Raw genomic sequence first — 19,593 nt, 5'->3', positions numbered from 1 at the left:
GCTTCATTATCAGAAACCAGATTTGGGAAATAACCCGGAACGCTGACGTAGGTCCAGGACTCAGGCTCCAAAGCTTTGGTACAAACCGGCAAATACTAGACACTGGGATCCCGCCCCTTCGAGCCCTCTGTCAGTCAACCCGTCTGTGGGCGGGACCATGCTAAAAGGACGCTTCCGTGCGCGTCTCTGCGCATGGCCCCAGGGTGGCGGGTGACCCTGAGACGTTGCCGTCCTGCAGTGCGCAGAAAAGACGTCGCGCGTGCGCAGGCGCTCGGCGCAGAGGCTTGCCGGAAGTTAAGATGGCGCGTATGTGTCGGTCAGGCCGCAGTTGGCGCTTTATCAGTATCTAAACCGTGTGTTTTGTAAGGGGCTGTGGCGAACGCCCTCTCCAACGCCATGGCCCGGCATCGGAATGTCCGAGGCTATAACTACGATGAAGGTAGGTGGCAGGGTCATGCCGGGACGTCATTTTCGCGGTTCCAGCTGGGATCGCAGCCCGTTGGCTTTCACTTCGATGTGTGAATTTCTCGTTTGTGGTGCAAGGCTGGAATTCAGACTAGGCTCAGTTGGAGAAAATAACAGTACATCTGAGTGCTGGCGAATGGCATTGTTTTAAGTCGTGGCTTCTCTCTGGGATTGATTTTATTTAGGGAGGGGGAGGTTGCTGCACGCAGTCGTATGGGAAGGACATTTGGGAAGGTTGGGATCTGGTGATATTTGTGCACGTAAGCATTATCATCTCTCCCTCCTATTGTCTCCCCTCAGGTCGGGTATATAATTGTCTACTCCTAGGTAGTGTTTTGCGACCCCCTTTTCAAAAATGCCCATGAAACTGCTTATTTGTAAAAGACGGATTGAGTTCATGCCTACATTCAACTGTTTTGCCGTAACTTAGGTATACATGGTAAATCGTTTGTGTTTGTTCATATATACTGAGTACAGAACTTGGCTTGAGCAGATAACTTATTTTCTATGAGTTTAAAGTTAATAATTAGGAGACGATAAAAAAATATATCAAAAAGGCCCAGTGAATAACTGGATCAGTTGACCTTGACGTGTATACCCAGTTCTTGGTCGATAATGTTGAATTTAAATGTATTTTGGAATGGGAGGGAAAAAAAATACTAGAAGCAAGGCGGCTCCGGAACATACTTCTTGATTTGAAAAAATGAAATAAAAAAATGTGCATATGAATGTTCTTTAGGAGTTTAAAAAGAGAATTAGTTTAGGGTAAGCACATCATCTCTATGCAGTGGATAATTATAGGCATCACCAAGCATTATGCAAACTAAAATTATAAATAAATATGAAAGAGTGCAAAAAAGGAGTAAGACCTATTGTCTTTTTAAAGTGCAGATCGTGTAAGTGTGCTTAATATGTTGGTTATATGTTATAACATATTATATGTTATATATAATATGTGTGGTTAATATGTTATTGGCATTGCCAGACGATTATCCTAGAACATTAGTATTGCCCTAACCACAGCGGAGGATAACTAACCCTGTGTGCTACATTTGGAGACTGTCACCTAGTCAGCCAGGCTCATGTTAGGTTCCTGGTGTTCACTTCAGATTGGAGGCCGTTTTAAGTGTTGCAGTGGGTAAGCATTGCATGTGGATCACTGCTACTTGAGGGATGACTTTAGCCTCAGAGATATTTTTGAGGTTATGATATAAAAAATACGAATAGGTCTAATTGCAACTTATTCATTTCTTAAGTAAGTATAATTTCCTCAACCAACATTAATTGAGTGTTTATTCTTCATTAATTGAGTGCTCGGAGTACTGCTCAAAGCTTTGGGGACTTATAGTAAGATGCTTGAGGGAATCTAAAGGGAATCTACACAAGTAACAGATGATTGGAGTATGACAGGCTACAAAAAGTACTCCCAAGATGCTGTGAGAGCTATGTAAGTGAGGACCCCTTATTCCCGGTGGGTTGGAGGAGTTTAAGCAGGATTTCTAATGTGAAGGAAAGTCTTACTGGAGGAGAGGTGCTTGGCCTGTGGGAGTGAGTGCTAAGTGTCTTCTCACCTGGGCAACCCCAGTTCAGGTTGTTCTTTTTCATATTTCTTTGGAACAATTGATGACATCATAAACAAGCTGTTCCTATAGCATAGGAGGTTCATCCCCATCTCCTGCTTATAAAATTGTACTCATTTTAAAGATTCAGCTTATTTCTCTTTTTTCTCAGTTTAAGTTTCCCCTTCGTATTATTTTAAAATAATTGAAAATTCTTAAAAGTAATATGACGTTATTAGAGAGAGTATGTGCTTTAAACCTATTGGTTCCTCTATTTAACTTTCACTTTGTTCTTCTCTTTAATTTGGGTAGTACTTTACATGACTGCCTTTAGCTAATGCTGAGTTAGCTACTAATTTAAAAGTGCCAGGAGGGCGTAGTCCATACCTTATTGTTATATTTACTCTATTGTTACATTTACTCCAACAATACTTTATGTGCGGTGAATACTACAGAATTTTGTTGAGGAAAAGAATCACTTTACAAAAATACTAGGAAAGAGTTCTCTTCATCTTTTTATATTGTGGCATAGTTAGGGTCAATTTGAGTTGAAAAACTGACATGGTAAAAAAGTTTCTTGGCTTTCATATCTAAAAATAATATTTTGTAAATGGCTCCTCATTTATTTGCTAATAAATCATTTACTGGGATTGTGATCTAATAATTTATTGACTTACATATTTTTTAAAAAATTTTATTTATTTATTTGACAGAGAGCACGCACAAGCGGGGGGAGCAGCAGAGAGAAAGGGAGAAGCAGGCTCTCTGCTGAGCAGGGAGCCCAGTGTGGGGCTCACCCACCGGACCCTGGGATCATGACCTGAGCCGAAAGCAGACACTTAACCAACTGAGCCATCCAGGCACCCCAGACTGTTACATATTTTTATCCAAAAGCAGCATTTATCTAATTTTTCTTTGCTGTAAATATTTGGTCTCAACCCTTGAACATGCTGTTCCTGCTATATGAATACCCTCAGAAACTAGCTTACTGTCCTTTGGGATTTGTCTAAATATTATATTCTGGGGATCTTTCCCCAGCCACCCCATTCCCAGTTCTGTTTTTGTTGTTCATATGTGTGATCCCAAATCACTGTATATTTCTCATGTCTCAAACATTTGTCATATAATTTTGTAATTGCCTGCTTTTGTGTCTATGTTTCCTGTTAGATTTTAGGTTCATAGAGATCTGGGAATGTACCTGTCACTCACTGTTGTCCCTCAGATATGTCTAATAGTCCTTGGCATAATCTATTTGTCAAATGAATAAATGCATTTATGTAAACATAATAACCTTTTTTGTGGGTTTTAGTTTTAAATTGTTCGGTTCATTAATTTATAATAAAAGGAACACTAATTTAGTTCCAATCATGTGCCAGGTAGTTGGCTAAGACAAAGCCTTTCCCTCAAGGAGCTTATAGTCTCATGGAATGAGACAGATAGTGCATTGAAGACACAACTGGAGGAGTGTGCTAGAGAGTGAACGTGTTGGGGTGAGACTTGCCGCTTTACCAGAGTGGTCAGGGAAGACGTATGCAAGTAGGTGACATTTGAGCTGGAACCTTAACGAGGAAAAAGAAACAGCCTTAGGAAAATCTGGGCAAAGTACATATTCTAGTCAGTAGGAAAAAAGTCTAATTAGCATGAACAGAGAGCATAAGGGAATTTAGGATAAGATGGTTTTTACAGAAATTAACCAGCTTGACATGAAGAAAAACTGTTTTCATGGTCTGATTGTATACCCCGTGCTAGTCAGTTGTATGGGAAATAAATGCTTTGGTCACAGAATGGCGCTTGGTGAAAAAAAATGAATGGATGACTTATTTCAGATTTAACACTGGAGACGATTCAGGCGTGTGGTCTCTGGTAGTATCATTTTTTGATCACATGCAGTGAAAACTTGGAAAAATTAAAAAAAACCAATTAGCTTAAAAACTGAAGAACTATATATGTCTTTATGAATACAGAAAGTAAGTACCTACTTTGTGGGTAAAATTTTTAGAATTTTTTGGAAATGTAGACATTCCAAGGTCCTTTAATTTTGAGGAACAATTTAGTTTGGAGAGAATTCAGATGCTTCCTTGTTAATAACTAAGAATATAAAAAGAACTTGTGAAGACTTTATCTCTTGTGTTTTTATTTTAGATTTTGAAGATGATGATCTCTATGGCCAGTCTGTGGAGGATGATTACTGTATTTCGCCATCAACAGGTGACTTTTAAAAAATAATTTAATTTCCATTATTTGGGTGTTAAAAAATGTTAACTAAGTATTATTGTCATTCTAGGATTAGAGTGTTCCTGAAGACTATTATATTATGTAACATTTAAAAAGATAATGTCTTTAACTTTCTAAAGGTGTATAGAATCATTTCTTTATCCATGAATAGAATCTAAAGTTTTGATTTCATCATTTAGCTTTAAACATTTGAAGAAATGTTGAAAACTATGTTTTTTACAATGTTCTTTGTACCTTGCAATTAATCTGAATTGTACCGAAATGGTAATTTAGTCAGTAACGAAAATTTAGAACTTCTGAAGGCCGGTAGCAATTACTTTTATATACTCAGGAATCTCTTGAGTTTTAGAAACATTGAGGTGTTATGCATAGACTTCCCTTCATACTTCAGTACTTCAGTTTATCTGCTATTAAACAGTTCGTTAAATAAACCAAATATATGTAGGTCAGTCCTCCTGGAGCCAGAGTGATTTAGAGTTCACATTCCTGTAGGACTCCACATCAGAGCTGCATCTCCTGTCTTACCCTCTGAAAGAGTTCTTCTTTGCCACCATATAAAGAAAACATGAAGCATTCATATGTTCTTTTCAGCAAAGATGTGCTCTTTGACCGGACCTTTTCTCCTAATTTCCCTAGCAATATATTTGTCTTCAAATTTCAGCCTACTCTATAAACAGTTGGTTAAAATGCCCTGCAATTTTACTATGCCACGGAAGGGTGAAATTAAATACAGTTAGGTACAACATAAATATAATTCACAAAACTCATTTTCTGTGAGTTTAAAGACTTAATACAATTAACATTTGTATCAAAATCCACTTTGTCATTAATACCATATAGTCTACGGGGCTGTCCTGTACACCTGTGCCTGCTTTAATCTCACTTTCAGTCTCTGAAGACCAAATATGTGCCTTCTGACTTTTTAGAATTCCTTTTTCTTTATGAAGCATAGGTGTTCCACAAGTTGTCTTAGCACCTCTCCTCTTCCTGCCATCTCTTACCCTGTTACTTGTTCCTCTGAAGTGCATCTAACTCTTTATTTGTACTTGCCTCATTTAGCCTTCCTAATCAAGGCCTTTCCTCTCTTGCACCAGTGTTAACACCGTTACCAGTCAGGATCCTGTTAGGAGATAGAAATTGCACCAATTATTTTGTCAGAGAGAATTTAATACAAGAAGTTGTTCACCAGATTTTAAAGAACAAAAAAATGCAAGAAAGGCAAGCAAAATATCAAGGAGGTGGTAACTTCAGGAAGCATTTACCTAGTTCTGGAGGAGCAAATGGGTGAGGTCAGACCCAACCTTTAAGGAGCTTGTAGAGGGCCTACTTGGAGCTCGGGCTTAGACCTATGATAAGGGGGTTCTGCTTCGCCTTTGAAATTCAGAGGAGGGACTGTGGAATGGGGACTCAGCCCTCCAAGGAGGGGGATACTGCATGGCTGGTACTGGTGTCAGCAAAAGGACCCCGTGAAGCTGGAATTCAGTCTTTTGAAGAAGGAATTCTAGCTGGCTGGCTGGTCGGTCATGGTTTCTGGGGGATGTGGTGGGGACACATGGAAGCTAGTTCTGGGAGTTATGGGTGAACTGTTCACTGGTACTAATTGCTCTTATGCAAAGTGCAGCGTTGCTGGGGCAAGGGGGCTGCACAAGAAGCAAAGGACAGGAGCACATGTCTTCCTCCTCTGGCCTTCCAGTCTCCCTTTAGCATCTCCCCTATTGGCTGATCCTAAAAGGAAGCCAGCTGTCGAAGAAATGAACTACCTAGAGACTGCAACCCCAGCATCACAAAGCAGAATAAAGAAGGCTGGGTTTGAAGCTGAGAGATGGCTTCATCAGCATTCCTTTAGAGCTCCTTATGCAGGGGTTCAAGGCCACTTTTGTAGGGATGAGGAATAAAAGAAATTTCATTTTGTCCAAGGAACCTCCCAAACACTTGCTATTTGCAGTGTTAAAAAAAAAACTTCGTGGGTTAACCCTGTGGGCTCCTGTAATAATACTGACACAATTGACTAGGTGATAAAGTGATAGCTGGTAGCATTAACTTCCTCATTCATATTGTAAGCGCAGTAGAGAGCAGGACATGTTCATGAAATGAGAAGATGATGTGGATGTGATAATTAGATTGGAGTTTTTAAAAAATCCCTTCTACCTGGTAGTGACTGGATTGAAGGCAGTACATGAGTGGATATATGTAGATTAGTTTGGAGATTATTGTACTAATCTAGAGATGGGGATATTTGAAGACAGTGTTCTCAAAATGTGGTCCATGTGTCATAACATCATTTGAGAATTTATTAGAAAAGTAATTCTTGGCCCCGTTCCAGTCAGAAACTCAGAGTGGGGCACAGCTACTGTTTTAACAAGCCCTCCATGGTATGTTGATGCTTGCTTTGAGAATCATTCGTTTGGGACAAGGGTGGTAGCATTCGATTTGGAGATAGATTCAAGAGATAATTACAGGAGTTAAGGTCTGCAGGATTTAGAAGTTGGTTGAATCTGGCTTGCATGAGGGTAGAAACCTTTACAGAGGGAGGAACTACCGAAAGACATCTTAATCTTGCAGGTTAACACATTGATTTATCTAGGCTTATCTGGATAAATCATCCTTAATCTTATGTGAGGAACTGATAGTACACCAGGTCAGACATTCTGAGGATGCTTTTCTGATATTTGCACTCATGGTCTAGCTTTCTTGAGGTCAGAGTTTATCCTTGTGTCTCTCATAGCTCTTCATGTGTGTCTTGTGTGTGGTTCATATTCAGGACAGTTTTACTCCTTTAGTTACTTTTGTACTCTCCAAGAAGTCAATGTCATTATCAAAGCAGGAGATACAGGTAAATGGTTTGAGTTTTTTCTGTGACAAACTTTATTTTTAACAAAAAACATGTGGTTTTGGATTTTTTAATTTTTCAAAACATAGTGATATTAGATCAGAAACTTTTCCTCTTTAGTGGTATATTTTCCGAGTGATTTTCTGAAAAAAAAAAAAAGAATAGTTTTAGAAGGATCTTCTTTGTTCTTAGCCACTGTCATTGAAGAGATGATCATATTCATGGTCTTAATGAATTCTCATAATTGAGTGATTTTATCAATTAATAGGAATATGTCTAAAATTCATCAGCACTTGTATTTTTTTGAACTCTACTAAGCACAGTTTTCATGATGAAACGGTGATTTCTAAATGTTACGGTTTTTTTTCCTTTGGAAAGATTGACTCTGATACTGAATATTGAACATATGTCAAGGAATTGGGGATGGCAAAAATAACCTATATATTTAACTTTATTTGAACAGTTGTGGGTTTTGTTTTGCCTACTGAAATTAGAAGTGTTAAAAGATAAACTGAAGCATATTGAAATTTTTAAGAATCTATTTGAGCAAACAACAGTTGAATCAGGCAACTGCAAATGAAGGGGTTAGGAGTGCTCCACTGGAACAGAGCTAGGAGCAAGGTTTTTATAGAGAATACAGGAAACAAAGCAAAGAAATTATTTGGCTGTAGCTTAAGGGTTGCATTATTTGGGAAAGTCTAGTTGGCTGTAGCTTAAGGGTTGCATTATTTGGGAAAGTCTAGTTGGCCTTTTGTGATTGGTTGTTCCTGAGGCATTTACAGTAATTCACTCTGGCTTGGTTTTCCATTTGTTGTCAAGGCATTGAAGCCACCTCAGTCGAAAGGCCTCCAGTGATTACTCAAACAGTAGTGATCCTTATTCAGTCCATTCCAACTCAGAATCTTTACTGAGCATCATCGTGTAAGAAAAGCCCTATTCTAATAAGTTTATAAATTAGTTTAATATAAGCTAGCATGTTAAAAGTCCTCTTCAAACATGCCACAGCGGTATGGTGGGTGAAGCCATAGCCCCGCATGAAGGAGTCTGGGAAGGCTTCTGGAGGGAGGGGAGGTTGGACTGGTAAATTAGGGAGGAAGAATGGCTTCCTTGGCAGAAGAAGACAATAGCGTGCTTGAGCTGTGGCCTGTGTGAGGCTTATTTGAGAACACTCATACGATTAATGCAGTTGCAGCTGGAAAGAGGACTAGGAAAGGAAGTAGGAGGCAAGCTGTGAGAGCCAGTTTTTAACTGTAGGTGTGTCATGTCAGCTTGTTGAAGGGTTTTGAGTGAGGGGACAGTATTTTCAGAAGGAATTGATGACTGTACAGAGTGGACTACAGGGGGGATTTGTAGGCCAGTGTTTCCTAATGTTTGTTGATGATCAATTGCTCAGCTGGGAGACATTTTAAAAATGCAGATTCCCTGCCCCGTTTCCAGCATCACTGAATCAGAACCTCCAGAGCAGGAAGCCCAGACAGCTGTGTCATTAACGAGTGCCTCTTACATGATTTTTATTTTTAAGGTGTTAAGGAAACAATTTGGGGCAGTTGTAGGAGTCAGATTTTGAATTCTGTAAACTTTTATGTTTGTTAAACTGCCTGAAGTTTTAAAAGTCACCACGGGTGTCCCAGTTTTTCAAAAAGCATTTCCATCAAAGTTTGTGATTAAAATTTAAAAACGAATAGCATTTTAGATTTATCCTTTCCTCTCCATTGCTCTTTTTCTTATTCTTTTATTGTATTTGTTGCTTTTTGGGCTCTCATTTCAACTTCAAAGATTTGGACTGTTTTTCCCCACTAGTAATTATTTTCCCTGGGGGATTTGTCTACCCTCCTTCCCTCCCCACTTCCCAGCAAATCTAGCCAACCCTGCTTCCAAAACAGTGGCCATAGTAGAGGTTTCTGAGTTGGATTTGTGTGTGGATCGGGGGTAAGGAACCCTCACGCTTCCCTGAGGTTGGGTAGCAGTCTGGATATTGACAACTTCCTTTTCCCGTCACTATTTCCTAAGTGAAGATTGTTGAGGGAAATGATCTGATTTTTTCCTCACTTAATTTTTTATTTTTCTTGGGATTTTCTTTGCAGGTGAAAGCTATGAGAGGAAGTTGGAGAAAGTGTATTTGTTACTTTTAAGCTAAACTGAGTAGTTTATTATAGCTAGGAAAATAATTCCTAAATTATCAGGCACCGAGTGGCCCCGTTCACATTTTTTTTAGTACTACCACATTTTATTAAATCTAAGATGACACAGAATGTAAATACTGTAATTTTATGTACCACTTGAAGTAAATAATGTTGAGATGCCATTTGATTGTAAGACACGTCCTCATTCTGAGATTTTAACATGAAAATAGTGATCCTCTTAAAGAGTCTGTAAATAGGATGTCTCTTCTGTTTAGCCATGCTGACTTTGTAATAGTGTTCTATTCTCCTCGTACTAGAAGGGGATAAATAGGGAGATATATATACAGCATCATATGTGTATTCTGGAAAAACCTTATGGTCTTCAAAACTGTATACTGAAAATAACAGAACATCTGGGAAAAAATAGGATCATGACAGATCAGACTCAATCTGTGAAGTACTAGCTAAGGCAGTAATCATGTTAATAAAAATGTTCGCACATTTGAAAAGATATGTTAACTTCCTAATAAAGAAATATTCTAGTAAATATAGGAGTTTACATTTAAAAAAAGGTAGGAAGCTTAATAGAAATGTGAGAAGGAGTTGAACTAACGAGTAAAGTTGCAAAGGCAAATGCTCACAGATCCTGGAGAGCCAAGCAGTAAGCATGCACAAAGCAAGCCGCACGTCCTCCAGACTGAGCCAGGAGGAAGTGTGTGGGTCTCTCTGGCATTGCACTCCATTACAGTTACGGTGTCATATTCTGTGGTGCGTGTTACTTTGTACCTGCTGCTATTAGGTGATGATGCCAAACATTGAAGTGTTGGGGAAAAAATCTCATAGACCAAAGCACTTGAAAGTTACACCCTCATCATTCTCCTCTTTACCATTTGGTCAGAATAGGTTTTGTTGGGGTAACATGCCTTATACCGGAATAGATTGAATTCTCTTCAGCTGTTCTCTCTATTTGCTCTCCTTCTCCAAGATGTCTTCCACCTCTTCCTCAGTTTTTCTGATGCTCTCACCTCATTTTTTAGAACTGTGCCAATCTTCTGTGCTTCTGTGGCACTTGTTATCTATACTACTATTTTGGCTTTTAAAATACATCGCTCCATTTTTCTTCTTTGCCTTTCCTACTCATCCGTAAGGCCACGGTTGATTTATTCTATGCGTACATAGCCCTTATGCTACAGCGTTCTGCGTATGGGTGTTACACATAAGCCATAGTATTATCTAATGTCTGTATGTGCATTATTTATAAGCAGTAGCCATAAATTTTGAATGTAGTTAGTTTCCCTTTCTTTCATTGATAGTGCCTTCTTGAACACATGAACAAAAGCTAAATGTAGGAACACTAAGCAGTAGACTTAAGTGTTACGTGCTCTTGCAGAAAGCTAAATAATATCACATCCCTAGTAACACCTTGCCTGTAGAATACTGTATTAAAATTTCTGTCTTTCTTATTCTTTAATTTTATTTCTTCATAATTGAGCAGAGTCTCCAGGAATTGAGTTCAGTGGGCATCCCGCTGAGGTGGAAGAGTCAGCACTTTGGGCGTGTGTGATTCTCCTTTGCTCACTTGTATTTTGTTTATGATACTCGGTGTATCGTGTCTTTCCTTCTTTTAATGAAATCTACAATACCAGCTATACATTGAGTGATGACACTGAGTGCTGTAGTATGGCGTAGACTGATCGCTGAAAGTCAAAGTTAGGTATGTGACACTAGCATGCAGCGTAGCTAGTGTTTGACTGAAAGTAGGACTTGTTCAGAAGTTAAGGCCTATGATTTTGGTCAACTGTTGGGTTCAGGCAAAATTAGCAGTTCTTGGAAAGTGAAAATTAACTCGTTTTTAGTATTTTCTTAATTATACAAATAAGCAAGTTTGGTATGTGGTTTGAAATATTTGTTCCAAAGAAGAGAACATTTTGCATGGAAGATGGAGTAGTAGGCAGGGAAGAGGTATTAGGAAAGGTAGCGTTTGAAAACTGTAGTGAAAATCAGCTTGGTTGAGGTGTTGAAGATAGGAAGAAAGGAAGAGGATGATTGCATGAGGCCAGTGAGCAGTTACTGAGGACGTCTGAGAGGGATTTAGGGTATGGTATGCTTTGTCTTCGTTTGTTTTTATCCATTATTATAGAATGTGGGTAAATGCCCATAGCTGGTAGGTCAGAATCTTTAATTTCTATTTTAACTTTTGTGGGGAAAAAAAAGATTTACTGGGAAGTGGCTGTGCTTCAGCGTTCTTCCGTCATTTTCTCTTCTAGCTGCTCAGTTCATTTACTCGCGGCGCGACAAGCCTTCACTTGTTGAGCCTGTAGAAGAGTACGATTATGAAGATCTGAAAGAGTCCTCCAGTTCTCTTCTGAACCATCAGCTGAGTGGAATTGATCAAGGTATAGTAAAAAGTGGTTAATCTGTGCTTCATGTGTGAAAATGATTGATAATCAGTATACCAGAAGTTATTAGGTTTATTGTGATTGTTCATAATAGTGATTGTAGGTAAGAATGGTATAAATGTCTCTTGTATCTTCAAGGAAAATTTACATTTTAGTAAGTATATTTTGTGAGGAGTTTCAACTCTATGGTTGAAAAATTGGTTGTGTGGCTGTTATTTAGTAACTGGAATTTTCGACTGAGATCTTCATTTCCTTAGAAGAGAAACTTCAGTGATTTGTTTTCTTCTAGCAATGTTTATTGTTTATTGTTTCATGAGCTCTAATAGGGAAACATAGGTATATTGTGGATAGAAATATAATCATTATAAGTAATATTTGCCAAGGAAAGAGGAGAGTTGGACATCCTAATGTAGTTTCAAATCCTTTTTTTGTTTTGTTTTGAAGATTGAGGGTTCTTTCATGGCATCGTTTATGGCTTTTAATTATTTTCTGTTCTAGCTCGTCTTTATTCATGCCTTGATCACATGAGAGAGGTACTTGGAGATGCTGTGCCAGATGACACTTTGATTGAAGCAGTTCTGAAGAACAAGTTTGATGTGCAGAAGGCTTTGGCAGTGGTTCTGGAACAAGATAAGATGCAGAATTGGAAGGTCAAGAGTGAGGGAGCAATATCTACAGGGAAGATAGCAAAAGGTATGCTTTTACTTGTTCTTTTTTATTTGTTTTACAGCTAATGGTTTAAAAGAGGCTTTGATTTCCTTTAGCTGTTTAGAAAAGTAGGCAGAAAATTGTGCGTGTTACAGTAATCCTGATGATCATCGGTTGATTTTCCCATTTGTGAATTTTTAAGCTGAGTGCTATGTTTTCTTCCCTCTGTTAAAGCTTGTTTTTTGATTATTTCCCTGCCTTTATTTTTAACTAGCAGAATATAGGGGAAATAAAATCAGATAAAAACAAGATAAGACACTTGTTGCTTCTTGTCAGTAGCTTAGAGAGCTTTTTAATAATTATTGTTTTTTTTTTAACTCTGATGGCTCAGAAGGTGGAAATTAATAGCCAGATAATTAATTACAAAAATGCCTTTATGTTTATAGCATTTGTAAATGTATTAGTTTTATTTAAATATCATAAGTATCATAATTACACTGTTCTTGCATTTCAAAGCCAGATCTTTAATTTTAAATTTACAGAATTTGGAGTTATTTCTTGAATTTAATTGGCATAAGAAGGGAACTAGAGATCTTTATAATAATTGGTTTGGTATCTGTCAGTGGGAGCATGGTGATTTCTTAACTGGGTTAATATTTCCTGTATCCTGAAGACTAGATTTTTACCATGCAAAGTTGTATGCAGTCTGTTACCATGAAATAAGGGTGGTTTTTTATTTTCTATTTAAATTTTAAAAGAATTTTGATGGGGAGGCACTTGTAACTGACCTTATGAAAATGAGTCTGTAATATTTTATCTTTATTAATAGTTTATTTCAGAAATTACAGAATGTTATTTGTTTGCTTGTTTTTAATACATTAAAAAATACAGGAGAAGATGAACCTAGTTCCTTACATTGGTCTTTTAGATGTTTTGAATTTGACAATTCTGATGATAATTTAAATATGTTAAAACCTCACATTATAAAATTTGTGAAAATTAGAATATTGACTAACTTGGTACTTATATTTGTACGTATCAGTGAGCAAAGTATGAAGGTCACTTTAGATGGTTAAAGGAAGGTAAAATTCCTTTATTACTGTTTTTTTCAGAGTGTTCACTTTTTATTAAATAATGATCAAATATTTGATCACTTTATTCATGTTATAATCAAAACATTTAGTAATTAAATGCCTCATTTCATGTTTCCTTTTGGTTGCTGTGACTGTCTTCTGCATATGTCAACCTATTCATCTGAAAATTAATGGCTTTTGTAAGGTAAGGAGTCTTATTATCTTCCTCTGAAGTTTCAGCTGATAATGTTCAAAGCTCTGGTCCTCAATCCGCACACCACTTGGATCATAGTAGCAAACCCTTTGATTTTTCTGGCCCAGTAGCAAAATCTGGATTATATCCTAATTCCTCAGTTGTACCAAGTCACTATTTACTCCATAAAAAAAAGAAACTTGACAGACCTAAAAGTGAAAAGAAACTAGAATCATGTAAGTTAACAAAAGAGCTGTCACTAGCTGACCTAATTGATGATATGCCAAGAGATTCTTGTAAAAGTCAGCCATCAGTCAGATTATCAACCACAGATAGTCTGGCAAGTCTATTTTCAAAGAATCTAGGTGCTGATGTGTTAAGACCTCATGAATCTGAATGTGTTTCCAAAGATGATTCTTCATTCAAAGAAATACCAGATTTAAAATCCTTAATGATAAAGAACATAACACCTAATAACTCTTTATGTACTCAAAATAATTTACTGCCTGATTTACAAAACATTCCAGTACAAAACAGCATAGGAAATTTAAATAATCCTTCGGTCTTAACTAGCTCATTGGAAAATAGAGCTCATGATAATTTAAATGCTAGTAAAATGACTGAAGTTGGAAATGTTTCTTCAGTTGAACAAAGTGCCAAGAATTACACTTTAAAAAACGACAATTTGCAGTTTTCCCAGTGTGAAAGTCCATCCCTAGCTGAGCAGTTTCAGGAACACAAAGAAAACAACCCGAGCCAGTGCTTTACTTTATCTGATCTTTGTAACCAGTCATCTGCCAGTTTCACAGATCTAAGTTTGGGATCCTTTCCCCTGTCACAGCTAGCAAATCGGTGTCCGTCTTCTACTGGAGTGTCAGAATTAACAGGATCTCTGTCATCTTTGGCATTTTGTAAAGCCTCTCCTACAAGAGACCTTGAGAATTTGTCACTTTCTGATTTGATTGCAGAAACAATTGATATAGACAACTCTCAGATTAAGAAGGATTCTTTTAAGCTCAGTTTATCTGAAATGAAGTCACCTGGAATAGATTCAAATATTGATCTTAGTGTCCTTATAAAACCCCCTGATTTTGTTCCAAAACACACGGTAGACCAATCAGTTGCTCCAACATCAGGAACAAAAGTTTTAAGTTCAAAGTTAGGGAAAAGTTTCAATTCTGCTAAGGATAATAAGAAAACCAATAAAGGCTCTTTGACTAGGAAACCACCTTTTTCTCTCTCTTGGACCAAGGCCCTTGCTGCTAGACCTTCAGCTTTTGCGTCAACACTGTGTCTTCGTTACCCACTGAAAAGCTGCAAGCGACGCACCCTTGACCTGTATAAGACTTTTCTTTATAGTAGACAAGTTCAAGACATAAAGGACAAAGAAATAAGTCCTCTTATAGCAATAACACCATTTGACTTCAAATCAGCATCTCCTGATGACATTGTAAAAGCTAATCAAAAGAAAGCTTTCACTAGAGAATAGTAACAAAAGGAAAACTTGATAATTGTTGTAGAGCTTTTGTTTTCAATTAATTTAAAGTCTGTAGAATTATATAATGGGATTCAAGTTGTGAGTTTTATATTAAAATTGTCTTAAGTCAGTTGATAGCTTTAGTTGATATGTATTTTTGCACTGAAAAAAAAATTTTTTTTTTTACTCTATCTTCTTTTAGTGATAACTGGCTTTATTTAAGTTGATAGCCTAAAAATGGGTGTATGTTTACAAAGTGCATATGGAAACTTGATATTGTGAAATCAAACCTCTCAGATATTTTTGTTCAAAGTATTCAACTTTATAAGTTTTTACAGTGAGATGTTTTCTTTTATAAAGTATTTTTGTGCTTCGTTCTTAAGCAAAAATGCCACTTGGAATTATAGTTTAGTGATAAAGATTTTTCTTATGATACGTGGCATAGCATAGGTGAGACGTAATTATATTTTAAAATATTAGTAATATCATTCCCATTCATTATTTTTCTGTAGGTGAATACTTAAAATTTTTCTATTAGAAAATTTTAAAATTCCTGACTTTTAAGAATACTGTGGAGGTTGTTGAAATACATTTTTGATGATAATAAAATGAAAATCCTTTAAGGGACCATGTATATATTAAAGTTGGATTAATACATAAATTATTTTTATACATTTTCAAAACCATTTGTCCTAAATGCACACTTTAAAATAAATATATAGAAAGTGTTTTCAAGTATGGTTGCATGTTGTTTGGATAGATAGTTTTATCAGATCTCTTACCTTTTTTTTTTTTTATACTGTAAGTAAAGAAATGTGGAGTTTTCCTCTTTGATACTGACAGCTGTGTGTACTACAGTGACAAAGTTTCAGCGATGGTAGACGAAATAAGAGCTCTTCTAGTTGCTAGAACAAGTATGTAATTCATCCCTTAAAGCAGTAGTCCTCAGCTAACAATCAGAATTGCTGGGGAAATTTTTTCAAAACACAGGAACTGTGGCTTCACTCTAGACGTGGTGAATCAGCCTCTGAGGGATGGCATTTGGGAGTGAGTGTGTTTTTTCAAAATAGTCCCTAGGTGATTGTGATGTGTTACTTTTTCTTGAGAACTACTGCCTTAGGGGAAGAAATCAGTGGTATGAGAGGAATTAATGATGCTGAGAATAACATCTGACTAATGTGAATTTGTACTTCATAGTTTCTAGTAATCAGGAATACCAAGGAAAATTGCGAATTAGGAATTATAGTCTTTTACATGAGCATGCTGATATTGTATTATTAATATTTCTTGCAGGAAATAGTATCTAAAATGTTATTTCTTAGTGAAAATGAAATGGCTGGCCTTTTCCCAGTAAAGAAATATTTTTCTCTGGCAGCTACTTCACTGTGCTTTTGATAATTTTTTTTTGTATTTCTCGTTTGTTTGTTTTCAGAATGACATTCCAATATTTTTAGCTGTGTATGATGTCTTATATCCAGTGTTTTGGTGGGAAAAGCAAGAATTATGTCTTCATTGTTCTTGACCACTTTTTTCATGATGTCTTCAGGTTTTGTTTTTAATTGCATATTTCAGTGCATATCATACTGGTGCTTAGGAGAGCATATAAATCACGTTATGTTTTATGGTCAATTTTAAAGTTTGAATTATCCCAACTGCTGATTTTGTTTTCCTAGTTTTAAACCTCGATGACACATTTTTAGTAATTTTGCAAAATTAGAATACAGCTCATCAGCTAGATTTATGTATGGGCAGTCTCCCACTTAGAATTGAATTGTATTCTATGAGTCTGTTTGGAACTGACAATAATTCCAGATAGATTAAGTGTTAAGCAAGTGGTCCACTTCACACATGAACCCACGAATACTTATTTAACCCATATTGAAATTGAACAGTGGTACTATTATTTTACCTTCTTTTATAACAGATTTTCAAGTGGAAATACAATACTTCTAAGCCATGTGTAGTAGATCTTATAGAGTGAACTAGGTCTCTTTTTGTTGACTGATTAGGATTGTAAATACCATTTATAAGATTATTTAGGGGGAAAACTATGTTGCAGAATGATAGGGAAGGCAACAATTTTTAAATAGGTCTCTCCCTCTTTCCCTTGTCATGGCTACTGGTCCGTCAGGCACATGCATGATATGGCCTTGTTGACTAAGGAAGTGTCACAGTCTCTGAGATTCAGAGGGTGGAACCAAGAAGGCCCCTTGCCCTTTCCACCCTTGGCCTTTGGCCGTTGATACAGAGACCAGTGCCTGTTCCGGCTACATTCCCAGTGACGATGATTGCTTGCACTATGTGCATATTCTGCACCAGCTGCTGGTTTTTGACTGACTGCTGTCTTGGTAGCTCAGGTATGCAAAGAGTTTTGGTTAATTTTCTAATTCCAATATCAGTTTTGTGATGCAAAAGCCATTTTTATTTGCATTATGATCAAGCGCATTAATATTTTTCTTTAGGAATGTAAGCGGTACTGTAATTATATTCTAAGTGATATAAAATACAAAAGACATTGAAAATTACTATTTTTGCTCACGTTTTTTTGTCTTTAAATGATCTACATGATTTAAATGGTTCTTGGATGCTTTGTCCTTTTGCATTCTAGTCTTTGGTTGGCTCTTTTGGTTATGGTTCTTCTTTCCATTAATTTCCAAAAACTAGGGTTTCACTTATGTACATGATACTTTGCTTAACTTTTCTTTCTTTTTTGTTTTACTCTTTCCTATTTGGAGTTTAATAACTGGCATTCTAACTTCTTTTTGACTTTGAATCCTTCTTTCTTGAACTTCTCTTTTACTCTTTTATCTTCTCATGTAAGTAATAATAAATATTCCCAGTGTGTTATATTTCATGTTTAGTGTCCAAGTGGCAGGTCATGCAACTGATTGTCACACCAGAGATCAAACTAGTACAGTGCTTTTCTTTGTGTATGAAAGGAAGCGCTGTTAAACACATTTAAGAGAAAAGTAATGAGTTCGTATGTGATTATTTCCTTTTAAATTGACCCTGAATTTTTATGTGGACCATTACAAATAAACCAACTACACAGTTACACCTTGAAGACTGTGTATCAACAAGTTTTTTGTTTTGTGTTCCTATAAGTATGTATTTGGTTTTAGAGTCATTTTAGTAGTAGCCTAAAAATTGTTTTTTGTTACTTATATAAACAAAGAGAATGTTGACCAGACAGGGAAGGGTTGATAGAAATTTCTTTACTAGTTTTCTGTTAAAATTACATAGGCCCAGTGTTCACAGTTGTACATTGTATTTTTAATTTTTAGGGTGTAAAAGACTTGTCATTTTGAGTGTATATATACATTTTTGTAAAAGCTACATTAAAATAAATTATAATTGTGAGATTCTTTTAAATAAGAAAACATCACAGTTTATCCATAGGGATTTTTTAGATAAGCTTGATCCTTCAGAACAGAATTTTAATAATTTATGCTAAAGATACCTGCTTTTATGTTCCTGTAAACAAATTAAAAAAAAAAAAAGAAACTACCTGGTTGTAAAGAATTTCTTCTAAGATATTTGTCACTTAGAATTCTTGCTTTCCAAAAAGTAGAATTTTATATATGTTTACCTTGGAGGACTTAACATACGATGCTCATGGGGACCATTTTAAACAGCAAAATTGCTAACTAAAATCACAATGTGAAAAATGTGACACTAAATAGAGCATGAAAAGGGTACTTGTTTAGGGTGTGAGAGCTAGAACAAGAAGGCAGAGTATCTCACCTTTTTGACCTCAGCTGGGACTGTGCATGTGGGGGTTCAAATTTTTTGCTTCTCTGCACTTGTCTGGGCGTGATTGCAAAAGTGCCACACGTAGTGATTTTGGGGTTACTAATAAATTTTAGTGAACAAGTGAATTTGCAAATATGGAAACTGTGAGTAATAAGGATAGATTGTACATTTTTTGACCCACTATTCTCCATCCTTGTTGCTACTTTTCCTTTTAAAGACTATTAGTTTGGGGCAGAATTATGGAAACATTTGTTTTCTTTACTTCTTGGTTTATTTTGCCCAAAACACTTTACGCATTACAGCCAGAGTAACTTTTCCAAATTTAGCTCTAATTTTCTGTCCTCTGTATAAACGTTTTAAATTATTTTATAAGACCTTTTAGGAACTGGGTTCTGTTCATGTGTGCCCCTCCCCCCAACCCGCCTAAGAACAAACCCACCTGAATTTTTTCTGCTTCTATATAGTGCTTTGCCCCTGCCACCATCACCACTTCCCCCCTGGCTGATCATCCTTCAGGTTGTAGTTTATATATCACTTTACTCCTAATCCTGGGGTAGGGGAACCTTCATACACATTCTAGTTCACTGTATTCCTTTTACTAGCATTCCATGTAAAATGTAATCTCTTTCTCCAATACATATAGTCCTTTCCCCTTGTAACCCTGCTTTATTGTTCCTCACAGCACTTACGTCATCTGACATTGTGTGTGTGTACACAGTTATTGTTTTATTACCTGTCTCCTTACTGATCCCCATGCCCCCCATGCAATTGCTATGGGTGCAGGGATTTTATGTGTTCACTGCTGTTTCCTCAGCTTAGAATATGTCTGGCTCATAAG

The 19,593-nt window shown here is 36.7% G+C and overlaps 1 protein-coding gene across 3 annotated transcripts in view; it reads left to right on the top strand.

The window, feature by feature from the left end:
- The first annotated feature begins 250 nt into the window (after nucleotides 1–250).
- The window catches only part of HBS1L (HBS1 like translational GTPase), an 81,783-nt gene continuing 62,440 nt past the window's right edge, over nucleotides 251–19,593 (top strand). The window contains exons 1-5 of one of the 3 annotated variants that reach the window (XM_008691068.2): nucleotides 251–439; nucleotides 4,167–4,232; nucleotides 11,480–11,608; nucleotides 12,110–12,304; nucleotides 13,543–18,488. In XM_008691068.2, the coding sequence (XP_008689290.2) occupies nucleotides 397–439; nucleotides 4,167–4,232; nucleotides 11,480–11,608; nucleotides 12,110–12,304; nucleotides 13,543–15,014 (1,905 nt within the window). In that variant the 5' untranslated portion in view covers nucleotides 251–396 and the 3' untranslated portion in view covers nucleotides 15,015–18,488. Of the gene's footprint in view, nucleotides 440–4,166; nucleotides 4,233–11,479; nucleotides 11,609–12,109; nucleotides 12,305–13,542; nucleotides 18,489–19,593 lie in introns of those variants that run through there. The other 2 variants (XM_040627816.1, XM_008691067.2) reach the window with 2 other exon arrangements.

This window comes from Ursus maritimus, unplaced genomic scaffold, assembly GCF_017311325.1.
Source record: "Ursus maritimus isolate PB19 unplaced genomic scaffold, ASM1731132v1 scaffold_13, whole genome shotgun sequence".
Lineage (NCBI taxonomy): Eukaryota > Metazoa > Chordata > Mammalia > Carnivora > Ursidae > Ursus > Ursus maritimus.
The sequence above is the reverse complement of the archived record's forward strand: the minus strand, read 5'-3'. Positions and strand labels throughout refer to the sequence as shown.